This window comes from Oncorhynchus nerka, linkage group LG28 (genome assembly GCF_034236695.1).
Source record: "Oncorhynchus nerka isolate Pitt River linkage group LG28, Oner_Uvic_2.0, whole genome shotgun sequence".
Taxonomy (NCBI): Eukaryota; Metazoa; Chordata; class Actinopteri; order Salmoniformes; family Salmonidae; genus Oncorhynchus; species Oncorhynchus nerka.
Window position 1 is genome coordinate 46597959 of NC_088423.1, and position 16353 is coordinate 46614311.

At 45.9% G+C, this 16353-nt stretch overlaps 1 protein-coding gene across 1 annotated transcript in view; it reads right to left on the minus strand.

Moving 5' to 3' along the window:
• LOC115113315 (protein quaking-B-like) overlaps positions 1-16353 on the minus strand; it is a 102885-nt gene that overhangs the window by 71997 nt on the left and 14535 nt on the right. Inside the window, exon 2 of the mRNA XM_065012854.1 lies at positions 3656-3798. Coding sequence (XP_064868926.1) covers positions 3656-3798 — 143 coding nt within the window. The remainder of the gene's footprint in view (positions 1-3655; positions 3799-16353) is intronic.

Consider the following 16353-nt stretch of genomic DNA (forward strand, 5'->3'; position numbering starts at 1 on the left):
TCACTTCCTTGGGCACAGGGACTATGGTGGTCTGCTTGAAACATGTAGGTATTACAGACTCGGTCAGGGAGAGGTTGAAAATGTCAGTGAAGACACTTGCCAGTTGGCCTGCGCATGCTTTGAGTACACGTCCTGGTAATCTGTCTGGGCCCGCGGCTTTGTGAATGTTGACCTGTTTAAAGGTCCTGCTCACATCGGCTACCGAGAGCGTTATCACACATGCTTCAGTGTTGCTTGCCTCGAAGCGAGCATAAAAGGCATTTAGCTCGTCTGGCAGGCTCGCATCACTGGGCAGCTCACATATGGGTTTCCCTTTGGAGTCTGTAATAGTTTCCAAGCCCTGCCACATCCGAAGAGTAGGATAGTAGGATTCAATCTTAATCCTGTATTGACAGTTTGCTTGTTTGATGGTTCGTCTCAGGGCATAACGGAAATTCTTGTAAGCGTCCGGATTAGTATCCCGCTCCTTGAAAGCGTCAGCTCTAGCCTTTAGCTTGATGCATATGTTGCCTGTAATTCATGGCTTCTGGTTGGGATATGTACGTACGGTCGCTGTGGGAACGTCGTCGTAAATGCACTTATTGATGAAGCCCATGACTGAGGTGGTATACTCCTCAATGCCATTGGATGAATCCCAGAACATATTCCAGTCTGTGCTAGCAAAACAGTCCTGTAGAGTAGAATCCACGTCATCTGACCACTTCTGTATTGAGCAAGTCACTGGTACTTCCTGCTTTAGTTTTTGCTTGTAAGCAGGAATCAGCAGGATAGAATTATGGTCAGATTTGCGAAATGGAGGGCGGTGGAGAGCTTTGTATGCATCTCTGTGTGTGGAGTAAAGGTGGTAAGAGTTTGTTTCCCTCTGGTTGCTCATGTGACATGCTGGTAAATCTGGTAAAACTGATTTAAGTTTGCCTGCATTAAAGTCCCTGGCCACTTCTGGATGAGCATTTTCTTGTTTGCTTATGGCCTTACAGAGTTGGTTGAGTGCGGTCTTAGTGCCAGCATTGGTTTGTGGTGGAAAATAGATGGCTATGTATAATATAGATGAGAACTCTCTTGGTAGATAGTGTGGTCTACAGCTTATCATGAGGTATTCTACCTCAGGTGAGTAATACCTTGAGACTTCTTTAATATTAGACATTGCACAACAGCTGTTATTGACAAATAGACACACACGCCAAATCCAGCCAGCTCTATATTATCCGTGTTGTCGTTCAGCCACAACTCAGTGAAACATAAGATATTACAGTTTTTAATGTCCCGTTGGTACTATAATCGTAATGTTATTTTCCAGTGATTGCACGTTAGCCAGTAGAACGGATGGCAGTGGGAGTTTGCCTACGGATTCTCAAAAGGCAGCCCGATCTGCGCCTTGTTTTCCTCCATCTTTTCTTTACGCAAATGACGGGGATTTGGGCCTGTTCCCGGGAAAGCAGTATATCCTTCTCGTCGGACTTGTCAAAGGAAAAAGCTTCTTCCAGTTCGAAGTGAGTAATCGCTGTTCTGATGTCCAGAAGTTATTTTCGGTCATAAGAGATGGTAGCAGCAATATTATGTACAAAATAAGTAAAAAAATAAGTTACAAACAACACAAAAAAACGAACAAAATAGCACAGTTGGTTGGGAGCATGTAAAACGTCAGCCATCCTCTTCGGCGCCATTTTAACTGATCCTCCCGGTCACAAACTCTATCAACTCTTATCGTCAGTAATGATAATTATCAGTAATGATAAGCATGTATGCAAAACCACACACACACACACACACACACACACACACACACACACACACACACACACACACACACACACACACACACACACACACACACACACACACACACACACACACACACACACACACACACACACACACACGGCTCCAGCACTCTCAGCTGGGGGCTATTTGAAGCCCTCTCATATAATCTCTCAGTGTTCCTAATGAACCCATCCTCAGTAATAATGATCCTCCCGGTCCTTCAGAGCAGTAAGGACAACCTGCATCGACACACTCTGCTGCTGCTGTCCTTTACCGGAGACTAGAAGAGCAGGCCAAGACACACTGACTGGGAAAGCGAGAGAGAGACTCAAGAGATCGACAACATTTTTTCACACCCCCTACATCCAATACAGGCAGACAGACTGCAGAGACACATTATTATCTCATACCATCTATAGCCATCCATATTCCCAATCTATTATGAATTCATAACATGCAACAACAACAACAAAAAAGCAGTTCTGTACAAAATCCACTGAGCACAGACGTCAACATCTAGTTTGGTTGAGTTGACAACTAACGGGAATTCAACTAACGGGAATTCAACTAACGAGAATTAAACTAACGGGATTTCAACTAACGGGAATTCAACTATCCGGGAATTCAACTATCCGGGAATTCAACTATCCGGGAATTCAACTAACGGGAATTCGACTAACGGGAATTCAACTATCCCGGAATTCAACTATCCGGGAATTCAACTAACGGGAATTCAACTAACGGGAATTCAACTAACGAGAATTAAACTAACGGGAATTCAACTAACGGGGATTCAACTATCCGGGAATTCAACTATTCGGGAATTCAACTAACGGGAATTCAACTAACGGGAATTCATTGTGAAATCAACCAACAAATTCACCATGTCGTTGGATTTAGGTTAAACTTTGGGTGAAAAACAGAGATAATTCCCTTACATTTATAACTTTTGCAAATACAATCCTGTTTTCCACATTGATTCAATGTCATCACATTGAATTTGTTGGGGGGTTGAAATGAAGTGGAAACAACGTTGATTCAACCAGTTTTTGTCCTGTAGGTGGTCAGTAGGAGGCAGTCTGTATCGTGGGTGGTCTGTGTACACTGACTTAACTACTACTGTTTTCCCCCAGGTGAAAAACGGTGGCATAAACAACCTTTGAAAAGCTTTAAAACCTCAGCAGAAATACAGTAGATGAATCCGGACTGGAGCTGTGATTTTAAACCTCCAATGACTCAACTCCATTAATGCTGCCCACGCAAGAATCAGCCTCTCAGAAGAACAAGTTAATTGGGATCAATCAGCTCGGAGCTCGGCTCGCTCCCCCTGGGCCAGGCTTAGGCGAGCAGGATCTGAGGGTGATTGCTTAAAAGATTTGTTAACTACGAGGCGGATAGTTTCAGGTGCGAGTTAGAACAGACGCACACGGTTGAGGTAAGTTCAACGTGGGGACTTACGTAGATGATGCAATCCTCCGCCTAGTGCCCACTGCCTGATGCATTTCTGTTGTTTCTTAATTTCTCCTTACACGACATGTTGACATGACTAATAATACTGAGGTAAAGAAACAGCACAGCAGTTCAGAAATAATATATTAAATACCGAAACAACGCAACTTTCGCAAGTTTATGGGTTGATATAAACTGTATCTTTCAACAATGTAGTGCTGAGAGTACTGGAAACATACATTTTTCATCGTAGACTTGTGGTCGTCCTTCAGGCGTGCCTGTGCGTGTGTGCGTGTATTTCCCTGCTAGCAGCAGTGCGGAGATAACCCGTGTGTGAGTATCTTCGTATGTGCGTGTGTGTGTGTGTGTGTGTGTGTGTGTGTGTGTGTGTGTGTGTGTGTGTGTGTGCATGTGTGTGTGTAATCACAAAAAAGATTGTACTCACATCGGGGTACTCTTTCACAGGCACAAATAGTTTCTCCTGGAGCTGCACCATGGGGCCTACTGCGTCTGGGAGCTCACTGCTCCGCTTCTCTGTGCTGCCGTTTAGCGTGTCGTTGTACATGTCCTTCCGTACACGGCTGATCTCTGGCGGACAGGAGGAGAAGCAAACACGTCAGTCAGATGATAGTCAGAACAAAGTGGCTACTGTACAACACCGTTGTAGTCACGCAGATTGGTAAGGATACCAGTCACACCATAACAAAGAAGGACCAAAACGGGGCCATAGACCCGCTCATACAACTACATCATCTGTGGCATAGACCCGCTCATACAACTACATCATCTGTGGCATAGACCCGCTCATACAACTACATCATCTGTGGCATAGACCCGCTCATACAACTACATCATCTGTGGCATAGACCCGCTCATACAACTACATCATCTGTGGCAGCAAGGAAATATATTCCCTACACAGCAGTTGAAGAATCAAGTGTTTTAGGACATCCGTATGAGAGGTATAGGGACAAGCACCTATAGCCAACCTCCCATAGGTTGGCTCCCATAGCCAACCTCCCATAGCCACCCTCCCATAGCCACCCTCCCATAGCCACCCTGCCACCCTCCCATAGCCTTCCCTCCCATAGCCCCCTCCCATAGCCCCCTCCCATAGCCCCCTCCCATAGCCACCTCCCATAGCCCCTCCCATAGCCCCCTCCCATAGCCCCCTCCCATAGCTACCTCCCATAGCCACCTCCCATAGCCACCTCCCATAGCCACCCTCTCATAGCCACCTCCCATAGCCACCTCCCATAGCCACCTCCCATAGCCACCTCCAACTGGTCTACAGACATAAGATCTTACCACATCTGCTCTCACCTACACACCTCCGGTCACATATTAAAGGACATTATGATGAGAAGACTATGGGCAAACACGCATAAACAACACATCTGCGATAGTCTGCCTGAAAGAATACACTGTTGCAGGAAGACAGCTGGCCACAAACAGGTTTAAAATGCACGTATGATTGCAACATCACTGGCTGGCTTTCGTCTCTAAATAGTATGAAATGACTTTGATTTCCGAAGTGATTATTGAGTATCTCTTTTCACCATCATCCATCTACGATGAGTGTGGAATCATTCAAGAAAAGCATGAAAACAACAACAAAACAATGCATACCAAGTCATCAAAGCTGTCAACTATCAAGCCTGCCAATTGGACCCCTATTACTGAAAATAAATATATGTATGCAATCTCACACAGACATATTTCAGATAGATAACTTCAATTCACCACATCAGTTAATCCAACAATACACACACGTTTAAGGAAATGGGTGTCTAATGCACATAGACACCCATTTCCTTAAATGTGTGTATGGCACATTTAAGGAATAAATGTGCCATTTAAGGAATAAAAAAAACGACATATACAGCAATTTGAGAAGCTTACTTGAAAGCTACAGAGCAATACCGAAACTCACAATAGACAGCAGACTGGGGAGTCATGTAACCTCTGGCATGACCTCAATAAACAATTCTAACTGCTGGGCCTGTGGGCCTCGTTTCAGAACTCTCTGTGGCAGAAAAAAATATGCCAGAAAGTCAATACTGTAGTACTGCTGACTGAGAGAGGGGAGAAGCGAGAGAGAGAGAGAGAGAGAGACATAGAGAGAGAGAAATAGAGACAGACACAGACAGACAGTCAAACAGACAGACAGAGGGAGGGAGAAACTGAGCAATTAAAAAGAGGGAGAAAGAGAGACTGTGAAAAAGAAAAGGAGAAAAATAGGCACATTTGAACAAACAGTGGAAGCTATATGTCATTCACCTGGTCTGTGTGCGCCGCAAAGGAAAAGCAGGGAGGTGGAGGACAGATAATCACAGTCGATGACTTTAGATCCATTCTGTCATTTCATGAAGGGGGTAATAACTCTCCATTTCTTAAACGAATGGATATTATCCCCGAGGAGAAAAAGGAGAGAGGGAGAGTGGAGGAATGAGAGAGAGAAGGTAAAAAGATAGGTCGAGACAAAGGGAGAAAGAGAGGACAAATAGGGAGAGAGAAGAGAGATATGGAGAGAGTGCGAGAAAGAGAGAGAGAGAGTGCGAGAAAGAGAGAGAGAGAAAGAGAGAGAAAGAGAGAGAGAGAGAGAGAGAGAAAGAGAGAGAGAGAGAAAGAAAGAGAGAGAGAGAGAGAGAGAGAAAGAGAGAGAGAGAGAGAGAGAGAGAGAAAGAGAGAGAGAAAGAGAGAGAGAGAGAGAGAGAGAGCTTTATAATAAGATGGAAAGGATAATTAAAATGACCAACTCTGTTTGTTTCATAAAAGACATGAACTATACTCATCCCCAGCTGCTGCTGCGGCACACACACACGGGCTAATTCTATTACAGATGAATCCTCTGATGCAATTCTCAGGGGCAAACCAAGGAGGAGGGAGAGATGGAATTACAATGGAGATGGCTGCCTGCCATATTGCCATGCTTTCTTCACATAGATACACCGATACGCTCACAACATCCATGGCTTATTGGTTTCTTCACATAGATACACCCCCCCCCGGGAAATTGTAATGGAAGGTGATTTTCGGGACGGGCAAAGCTTAGCACCGTGGGAGAAAACAACCCTCAGAGAAAACTTCCTTCAACAGGAGCCAGAGGAGTAAATTATACAACACCGACTGTTAGTCCCTCTGAATTAAGGGACAAGAGTGTCTGTTAATGGCTAAAATGTACACAAATGCACAACACTGAAACCCTTCTCTACTCTACACCATGTCAGACAAAGCCCTGGCTCAAGCAAGTGGTATTGACTCGGAATCATCTGTATTCCAGGTCTCATGAATGCTCTCGTGGAATGGCTGCTGTTGGTATCGTTGCAATTATGTCACACACAACAAGTCACTGCAACGTGTGGGAGTAACAGTACCATATAGATACCTAAAAGAAAGAAAGCTCATTTAGATGTGTTGTGGTGTTTATGGGGTATTGTCCAGACATTTTGTTAAAAAGGGAAAGGAAACCAACTTTAGAGCATTGCAAAGAATTTCAAATCCAAGGGGCCTTGGGACGAAGCCTGGGGGTATTCCAAACCAAATGATCTTAGTAAATCATCCGGCGTACTTATACACATAGCTTAGTCCTACATGTGAAATGTCACACCGGATAGGGCTTGTCTGTTATGTACATAGATAACAATCATGTTTTTTCTCCCACCCAGCCTCTGGCATGCCACTACTGCCTTTAAAACACATGAGATGGAGGGGAGGGGGATAAGGGCTGAAACATGCAGAAAGGCGATGCATTGGCTCCCTTTCAGCTTTTATTTTCTCCCTACCATGGACGCCACACAGCACTGCTGTTTCAAGCTCTCAGATGAAATAGAGCTCAGGGCTGTATAAGAAGTCAACCCCAGCTAATGCAAGTGGATGGGGAAATGTAGGGACAGAATATTTCTAAGTTAATTTAATGGATGATTTGAGGGGAACGATGTGATCTTATAAAAAGCATGCTGGGTAATTTAATTAAATTGTCAGATTAATATTTGACCGTGAGCAGATGTTTGTTGATGCTAGGAATGTCTTGATTTATGAGACATACATCGGTGTGAATGAATTGTGTGTGTATGTTTGGTTGTACTTTCTTTTGGCCAGTTCCTGAGTGTTGTCCAGTGGTCAGACTAGGCCACAGTCCTGAGGATGATTAAACTGTCACTGGTGATTTATGGACAGCGTTATTACAGCGTTATTACAGCGTTTTAAACCAGGTTTTTTCTTTGTGATTTGTCAGCTTTCTAAACCCCTCTGAATTCAATCAATTTCCTGCTATTGCCTGAAGGGCAACTCCTACTGCACTCCTGAGCACACAACGCTGCCACCTGCCTATGTGGACACACACACACTTTAGCTCGCATCCACAGACACACTTTAGCTCGCACCCACAGACACACTTTAGCTCGCCCCCCCCCCCACACACACACAAATATACATTTAGTTCAAGAAGGTAACATGACATTTTCTCTATTAAGGAACGGTGCCAATCTGACAAGGATATGATGACTTTTGCGATGCACACCCAAGTGATCCTGAGGGAGAGCGAGATGTAAGCGGAGTAACCCTACTCTGAATCAATACACCCAGATGAATTTACCCTCCAATTGAACACCATCTGCCACATATATCGGCAGCAATCAGCCTCAGCTTTCCTGAACATCACAAACTATTAGCCTATAGCCTCAGAACAAATGACTCTCACAGGCACAAGCTTTCATCCACAAACCCTTAACTATCTCAGCGCATCAAACACCCTAAACAGTTGCTCGTTCAATAAACAGAATGAAGCAAAATAATAAATAGATAAATAAATAAAGGGACCTGGTGAACGTCAAACTGAAACATCAACAGCTGCGAATGCCTCTGTTCAATTAGCAGCCTGGAGGACACACGCCAACTTGTACCAGGAGATTGATCCGATTACTGAAAAAGCAGCTGGTGAGTTTACCGTGCTTTAACTGACACTACGTGAGGCTTCTCAGCTGATCCCCAGTATGTGAGATCAGTTTATCAGATGCAGTGTGTGTGTGTGCGTGTATGCTTGTGCATGTGTGTGTGTGTCTGTAATCAGCTGGCGCCCTACACAGGCCGCGTTCTTCACAAGGTTGATACGATGTGATATCTCTGTCCTTTATGAGAAGGGCAGCAGACACACACACACACACACACACACGAGATAAAACAGAGACATGGAGAAAGGAAAATAAAGACAAAAAAGCCACACAAAAAAAACAAGTGAGAGGAAGATGTGCATACAGAAAAGAGAAAAAAAGGGAGAGACAGCGAAAGAAAGAGCGAGACACTGAGACAGAGAGAAAACGAGATACAGACAGAGAGAAAACGAGATACAGGAAGAGAGAGAGACAGAGAGAAAACGAGATACAGGCAGAGAGAAAACGAGATACAGGCAGAGAGAGACAGAGAGAAAACGAGATACAGACAGAGAGAAAATGAGATACAGACAGAGAGAAAACGAGATACAGACAGAGAGAAAACAAGATACAGGCAGAGAGAGAGACAGAGAAAACGAGATACAGACAGAGAAAACGAGATACAGACAGAGAGAAAACGAGATACAGGCAGAGAGAGAGACAGAGAAGAAACGAGATACAGACAGAGAAAGAGACAGAGAGAAAACGAGATACAGACAGAGAGAAAACGAGATACAGACAGAGAGAAAACGAGATACAGACAGAGAGTAAACGAGATACAGACAGAGAGCAAACGAGATACAGACAGAGAGAAAACGAGATACAGGCAGAGAGAGAGAGAGAGAAAATGAGATACAGACAGAGAGAAAACGAGATACAGAGAGAAAACGAGATACAGGCAGAGACAGAGAGAAAATGAGATACAGACAGAGAGACAGAGAGAAAACGAGATACAGACAGAGAGAGAGACAGAGAGAAAACGAGATACAGACAGAGAGAAAACGAGATACAGGCAGAGAGAAAACGAGATACAGGCAGAGAGAGAGACAGAGAGAAAACGAGATACAGACAGAGAAAACGAGATACAGACAGAGAAAACGAGAGCACGAGATACAGACAGAGAAAACGAGATACAGACAGAGAGAAAACGAGATACAGACAGAGAGAAAACGAGATACAGACAGAGACAGAGAGAAAACGAGATACAGACAGAGAGAAAACGAGATACAGACAGAGAGAAAACGAGAGCACGAGATACAGACAGAGAGAAAACGAGATACAGACAGAGAGAAAACGAGAGCACGAGATACAGACAGAGACAGAGAGAGTATCGCCCCGACACCCTTCTGTGTTGTAATTACGGGGCTCTGTGAGTGGCGACCACATCGAGAGTGAAGGTTCAGTTGGGAGGGGGGCGCTCAAACAGAGATGCCATCTGGAGCTGTGCTTTCTGCAGAATAATAATTCTCCTCCTTCCCACCCTTCGCTCCCTCCCTCTCTCTACAGTGTACCTGCTTTGTGTCCACCTACAGAGGTCTGATTGCAGCTAAATCAATCCAACACAAGTTGGACTTCAGCTCCAGCGGTATGTGATGATGCCATCTCTGGGGGGGGGACAAATAGGGAGATACATCTCAGGGGTCTGTTTCATTGGGGGACAAGGTGCCATATTTAGATGCCCTAACAGCGGGCAGCAGCTCATATCCCACTGCCGCTGTGGACTCTGGGGCCCGCTGGGCGCAAACCAGCTGTGCCCTAATGAGAAGCCTCCTGAAATCCCTCGCTCCGATTCTGCCGTCACACGCTCCGAAAATGAGCAGGGACACTCGAGCAGCGGAAATCCCTGTCACGAAGAAGAGAAGAGGAGGAGGAGGAAAAAGGAGGAAGAGAAAGGAGGGGAGGGGGATGCTTACTCTGCACTGCCTGCTCTGGCACATACCCACTTCAATTAGCTCAGTGTGGCGGAGTGGTGGAGCTAGCAGAGTCTAGTAGCAGACCCAGTGGAGTATTCCTAAAAGTGCCTGTACGCTGGTGCAGACGGCTGCCGTGCACGGTCTGATCAGGGAGACAGGGCTGACAGATCTCATCATCCACCCTGCTGCCTAATCACAGACAGCAGCGACTGCACACACACACCCACACACACAGAGATGGATACACAAGCACGCACATACACACACACACACACAGAGATGGATACACACACACACACACACACACACACACACACACACACACACACACACACACACACACACACACACACACACACACACACACACACACACACACACACACACACACACACACACACACACATATCTACAGTAAAATAGCAAGGCTGGTTCCTGTGTGATACACTGTACTGTGATTAGGGCAGGAGCTTGTGTACCGGTATATGCAATACGCACAGTGCATTCGGAAAGTATTCAGACCCCTTGACTTTTTCCACATTTTGTATTCAATTGTTTTTTTTTCTTTCATCAATCTACACACAATGACCCATAATGACAAAGCAAAAATAGGGTTTTAGAAAATGTTGTAAGTGGAAGAAGAAAAAAAAGAACTGAACTATCACATTTACATAAGAATGTATCAGACCAGAAGATCTTGTTTCTCATGGTCTGAGAGTCTAGGTGCCCTTTGTCAAACTCCAAGAAGGCTGTCAGGTACCTTTTACTGAGGAGTGACCACTCAACCATAAAGGCCTGCTTTGTGGAGTGTTGCAGAGATGGTTGTCCTTCTGGAAGGTTCTCCCATCTCCACAAAGGAACTCTGGAACTCTGTCAGAGTGACCATCGGGTTCTTGGTCCCCTCCTTGACCAAGGCCCTTCTCCCCTGATTGCTCAGTTTGGCTGGACGGGCAGCTCTTGGAAGAGTCTTTGTGGTTCCAAACATCGTCCATTTAAGAATGATGGAGGCCACTGTGTTCTTGGGGACCTTCAATGCTGCAGAAATGTTTTGGTACCCTTCCCCCAGATCTGTGCCTCGATACAATCCTGTCTCGGAGCTCTACGGACAATTCCTTCGACCTCATGGCTTTGACATGCACTGTCATGCACTGTGAGATCTTATATAGACAGGTCTGTGCCTTTCCAAATCATGTCCAATCAATTGAATTTACCACAGGTGGACTCCAATCAAGTTAAAGAAACATCTCAAGGATGATCAATGGAAACAGGATGCACCTGAGCTCAATTTCAAGTCTCATAGCAAAGGGTCAGAATACTTACGTAAATAAGGTAAGTGTTTTTTATTTGTAATACATTTGCAAAAATGTCTATAAACCTGTTTTCGCTTGGTCATTATGGGGTATTGGGGTATTAATTTCAGAATAAGGCTGTAACGTAACAAAATGTGGAATAAGTCAAGGGGTCTGGACACTTTCCGAATGCACTGTATGTATAAGGTACTGTTGAATGTGTTTGTATGTGTGTAAGTGCATGGGTATTGTCACGGATCCCTCCGGAACATTCCTTACGCACACCTGACCCCTATTCCCAGTGATTAGTAATTGTATAAGTGTGCCCTTGGTTTACCATTGTCCTGTCGATTATTGTTACAAGAATAAATCAAGTCAAATTTTATTTGTCACATGCGCCGAATACAACAGCTTGCTTATTTACAAGCCCTTAACCAACAATGCAGTTAAGAAAATGCTGAAAAAAAGTTGTAAGAAAAAAGAGAAGAAAAACAAATAATTAAAGAGCAGCAGTAAATAACAATAGCGGGGTTATATACAGGGGGTACCGGTACAGAGTCCATGTGTCAATGTGTGGGGGGCACCGGTGTTGAGGTATTTGTGATAATTATGTACATGCAGGTAGGGTTGTTAAAGTGGCTATGTAATAAGAGAGGTAATAACAGTGAGTAGCAGCAGCGTAGAAGAGGGTGGGGGGGGGGGGGGGTGCAAATAGTCTGGGTAGCAATTTGAATAGCTGTTCAGGAGTCTTATGGCTTGGGGGTAGAAGCTGTTTAGAAGCCTCTTGGACCTAGACTTGATGCTCCGGTACCGCTTGCCGTGCGGTAGCAGAGAGAACAGCCTATGACTAGGGTGGCTGGAGTCTTTGACACCGCCTGGTATAGAGGCACTGGATGGCAGGAAGCTTGGCCCCGGTGATGTACTGGGCCGTACGCACCACCCTCTGTAGTGCCTTGCGGTCGGAGGCAGAGCATTTGCCATACCAGGCAGTGATGCAACCCATCAGGATGACCCCGATGGTGCAGCTGTAGAACTTTTTGAGGATCTGAGGACCCATGCCAAATCTTTTCAGTCTCCTGATGGGGAATAGGTTCTCTTAAAACCCCTATTACGCATTCCTGCGCCTGTCTCCCGAATCATTCATACCAACGTGACAGGTATACTGTACCAAGCTGCTTTTGAGCAGTTGCTGCCTCAGGAGGTGCTAACACAAAGGAAATTATGATTCTCAGTGGTGATGGCTAATGTGGGCCAGCAGATAGGACTGTGTTGGGCTGAGCATGGAGGGAAGCATATGGACACAGTGGCGTGGATGCCCTATTACAGGGGCTGAGTCACTGGCTTACTGGTGCTCTTCCATGCCGTCCCTAGGAGGGGTGGATCACTTGAGTTGGTTGAGTCATTGACGTGATCTTCCTCTCTGGGTTGGCGCCCCCAGAAGAGGACTGGCCTGGCCACCCCTCATAGCCTGGTTCCTCTCTAGGTTTCTTCCTAGGTTTTGGCCTTTCTAGGGAGTTTTCCGTAGCCACCGTGCTTCTACACCGGCATTGCTTGCTGTTTGGGGTTTTAGGCTGGGTTTCTGTACAGCACTTTGAGATATCAGCTGATGTAAGAAGGGCTATATAAATACATTTGATTTGATTTGATGCCACATGCCCCGGAGCTGGCCTGACGGGCTCACTACCATCTCGCTACAGGCCTGGGCAAAAACAAACTGGAGGAAAGACACACAGATAGACACTGAATTAGAGTGATACCTGAGCCATGGCCTGTTCATCCCGCTACCATCTAGAAGGCGGAGACAGTACAGATGCATCAAAGCTGGGAATGAGAGACTGATACACAGCTTCTATCTCCAGGCCATCAGACTGTTAAACAGTCACCACTAGCTGGCTTCTGTCCAGTACCCTGCGCTGAACATTAGACACTGTGACTAGCCGGCTACCACCCAGTACCCTGCCCTGAACCTTAGACACTGTGACTAGCCGGCTACCACCCAGTACCCTGCCCTGAACCTTAGACACTGTGACTAGCCGGCTACCACCCAGTACCCTGCCCTGAACCTTAGACACTGTGACTAGCCAGCTACCACCCAGTACCCTGGCCTGAACCTTAGACACTGTGACTAGCCGGCTACCACCCAGTACCCTGCCCTGAACCTTAGACACTGTGACTAGCCGGCTACCACCGAGTACCCTGCCCTGAACCTTAGACACTGTGACTAGCCGGCTACCACCCAGTACCCTGCCCTGAACCTTAGACACTGTGACTAGCCGGCTACCACCCAGTACCCTGCCCTGAACCTTAGACACTGTGACTAGCCGGCTACCACCCAGTACCCTGCCCTGAACCTTAGACACGGTGACTAGCCGGCTACCACCCAGCACCCTGCCCTGAACCTTAGACACGGTGACTAGCCGGCTACCACCCAGTACCCTGCCCTGAACCTTAGACACGGTGGCTAGCCAGCTACCACCCAGTACCCTGCCCTGAACCTTAGACACTGTGGCTAGCCGGCTACCACCCAGTACCCTGCCCTGAACCTTAGACACTGTGGCTAGCCGGCTACCACCCAGTACCCTGCCCTGAACCTTAGACACTGTGGCTAGCCGGCTACCACCCAGTACCCTGCCCTGAACCTTAGACACTGTGGCTAGCCGGCTACCACCCAGTACGCTGCCCTGAACCTTAGACACTGTGACTAGCCGGCAACCACCCACTACTCTACCCTGCACCTTAGACACTGTGGCTAGCCGGCTACCACCCAGTACCCTGCCCTGAACCTTAGACACTGTGGCTAGCCGGCAACCACCCACTACTCTACCCTGCACCTTAGACACTGTGGCTAGCCGGCTACCACCCAGTACCCTGCCCTGAACCTTAGACACTGTGGCTAGCCGGCTACCACCCAGTACCCTGCCCTGAACCTTAGACACTGTGGCTAGCCGGCTACCACCCAGTACCCTGCCCTGAACCTTAGACACTGTGACTAGCCGGCAACCACCCACTACTCTACCCTGCACCTTAGACACTGTGGCTAGCCGGCTACCACCCAGTACCCTGCCCTGAACCTTAGACACTGTGACTAGCCGGCAACCACCCACTACTCTACCCTGCACCTTAGACACTGTGGCTAGCCGGCTACCACCCAGTACCCTGCCCTGAACCTTAGACACTGTGGCTAGCCGGCTACCACCCAGTACCCTGCCCTGTACCGTAGACACTGTGACTAGCCGGCAACCACCCAGTAACCTGCCCTGAACCTTAGAGACTGCTCCCATTGAACACTGGTCATTTTACTAATGTTTACATACTGTTTTACACACTTTATATGTATATACTGTATTCTAGTCATGGTTCATTCTATAAAACTACTGCTGTACACACCGGTTCTATTCACATACCGTCCGTACTGTCTATACACACACACAATTATTTATATTCATATTCCGGACTCTGACATTGCTAATTCATTTATTTCTTTTGTATTTTTATTTTATTATGTGTGTATTGTTTTATATTTCTAGGTATTACCGCACTGTTGGAGCAAGAAACATAAGCAATTCACTGCATTTGCGATATGATCTGCAAATCTGTGTACGCGACCAATAAACTAGGATTTGATTTGAGATACTGAGAGACACTGATATAGAGTAAGACACTGATGCTATGAGATACTGAGTTAATGTTAGACACTCAGAGACATTGAGCTAATGTGAGACGCTCAGAGACATTGAGCTAATGCGAGACGCTCAGAGACATTGAGCTAATGCGAGACGCTCAGAGACAATGATATAATGTGAGACGCTCAGCAACAATGGGATAATGCGAGACACTCAGAGAAACATTGAGCTAATGCAAGATGCTCAGAGAGACACTGAGATCATGTAAGACACTCAGAGACATTGAGATAATGTAAGACACTCAGAGACATTGAGATAATGTAAGACACTCAGAGAGACACTGAGATAATGTAAGACTGTGAGATACTGAACAGGCCACATTTGGTTCATTTACAACTATGCTACAACTACAACTATTTACAATTATACTGAAACGTGGTCAGATTTAGCCACACAGCTAAGGCAAATATACGAGATACAAACTGCGCTCAGTGATTTCCTTTCTGGATGAACACAGCAACATACTGATGAAACATTCCTGCGCTGTTCTGCATGCTCTGGCTTAGACTGACATAATTGGGTTGGGCTGTCACGAGACATGCGGTGAAGGAGTTAATGGTTTAATGCTTGTTAATGAGTGGCAGCAGATATCACATGTTTTGAGGATGGGAGGTCGGAAGGAGGATCCGTCCAAATGATCGACAAACATTATCAGCTAGCTCTAAGAAAGAAAAATGCTTCAGAGTCCAAATAAAACGATTTAGTGTTGCATATCTGGACCAAAATAAAGATTCAGGACCGAAATCACATGTTGTGAGCAGTATCAGAACTCAGCTTTACAAATCCAAAAGAGATCATTTACACTTCTCAACCTCGATGTTCCAACTAAATATAGGCCTACAGTATTTCAACGAATCTAACATCTTGCAGCCGAAATTTAAGACACTTATAATCAACCTTCAAAAGAGTAAAGAATAATCTCTCTCTCCTTTGAGCCCTTAGTGAGCCGAGATAATTGAGGTCAAGGATTGCTCATTTTTCACAGGCGGGTCTTGATGCTCTTTATCAGCATTAAACGAAGCGGTCTAATAGATGGTTCATTAGGTGGATACCTTTGAATGTCCTTTAGAGTGGACTTGGGCACCAGCCCAGAACATTTGAAAATCACCTCAGAAAAGTGGTGAGATTCAAATGAGAAAATATGGAACCGCCAACCTCCTACCACACCTTGAACTTTGAGCTGGTGACAGAGGGAAAACACATCAATCTTTTAGATTCCCCAAGCAAACAACAATTCCAGAATGTGTTGAAGCGTTAACTTTGTGTCGAGAATTGGAAGAAAAATAGCCCGTGCTCAAAAGAGGCTGACACAGAAGGCCTACAGTCT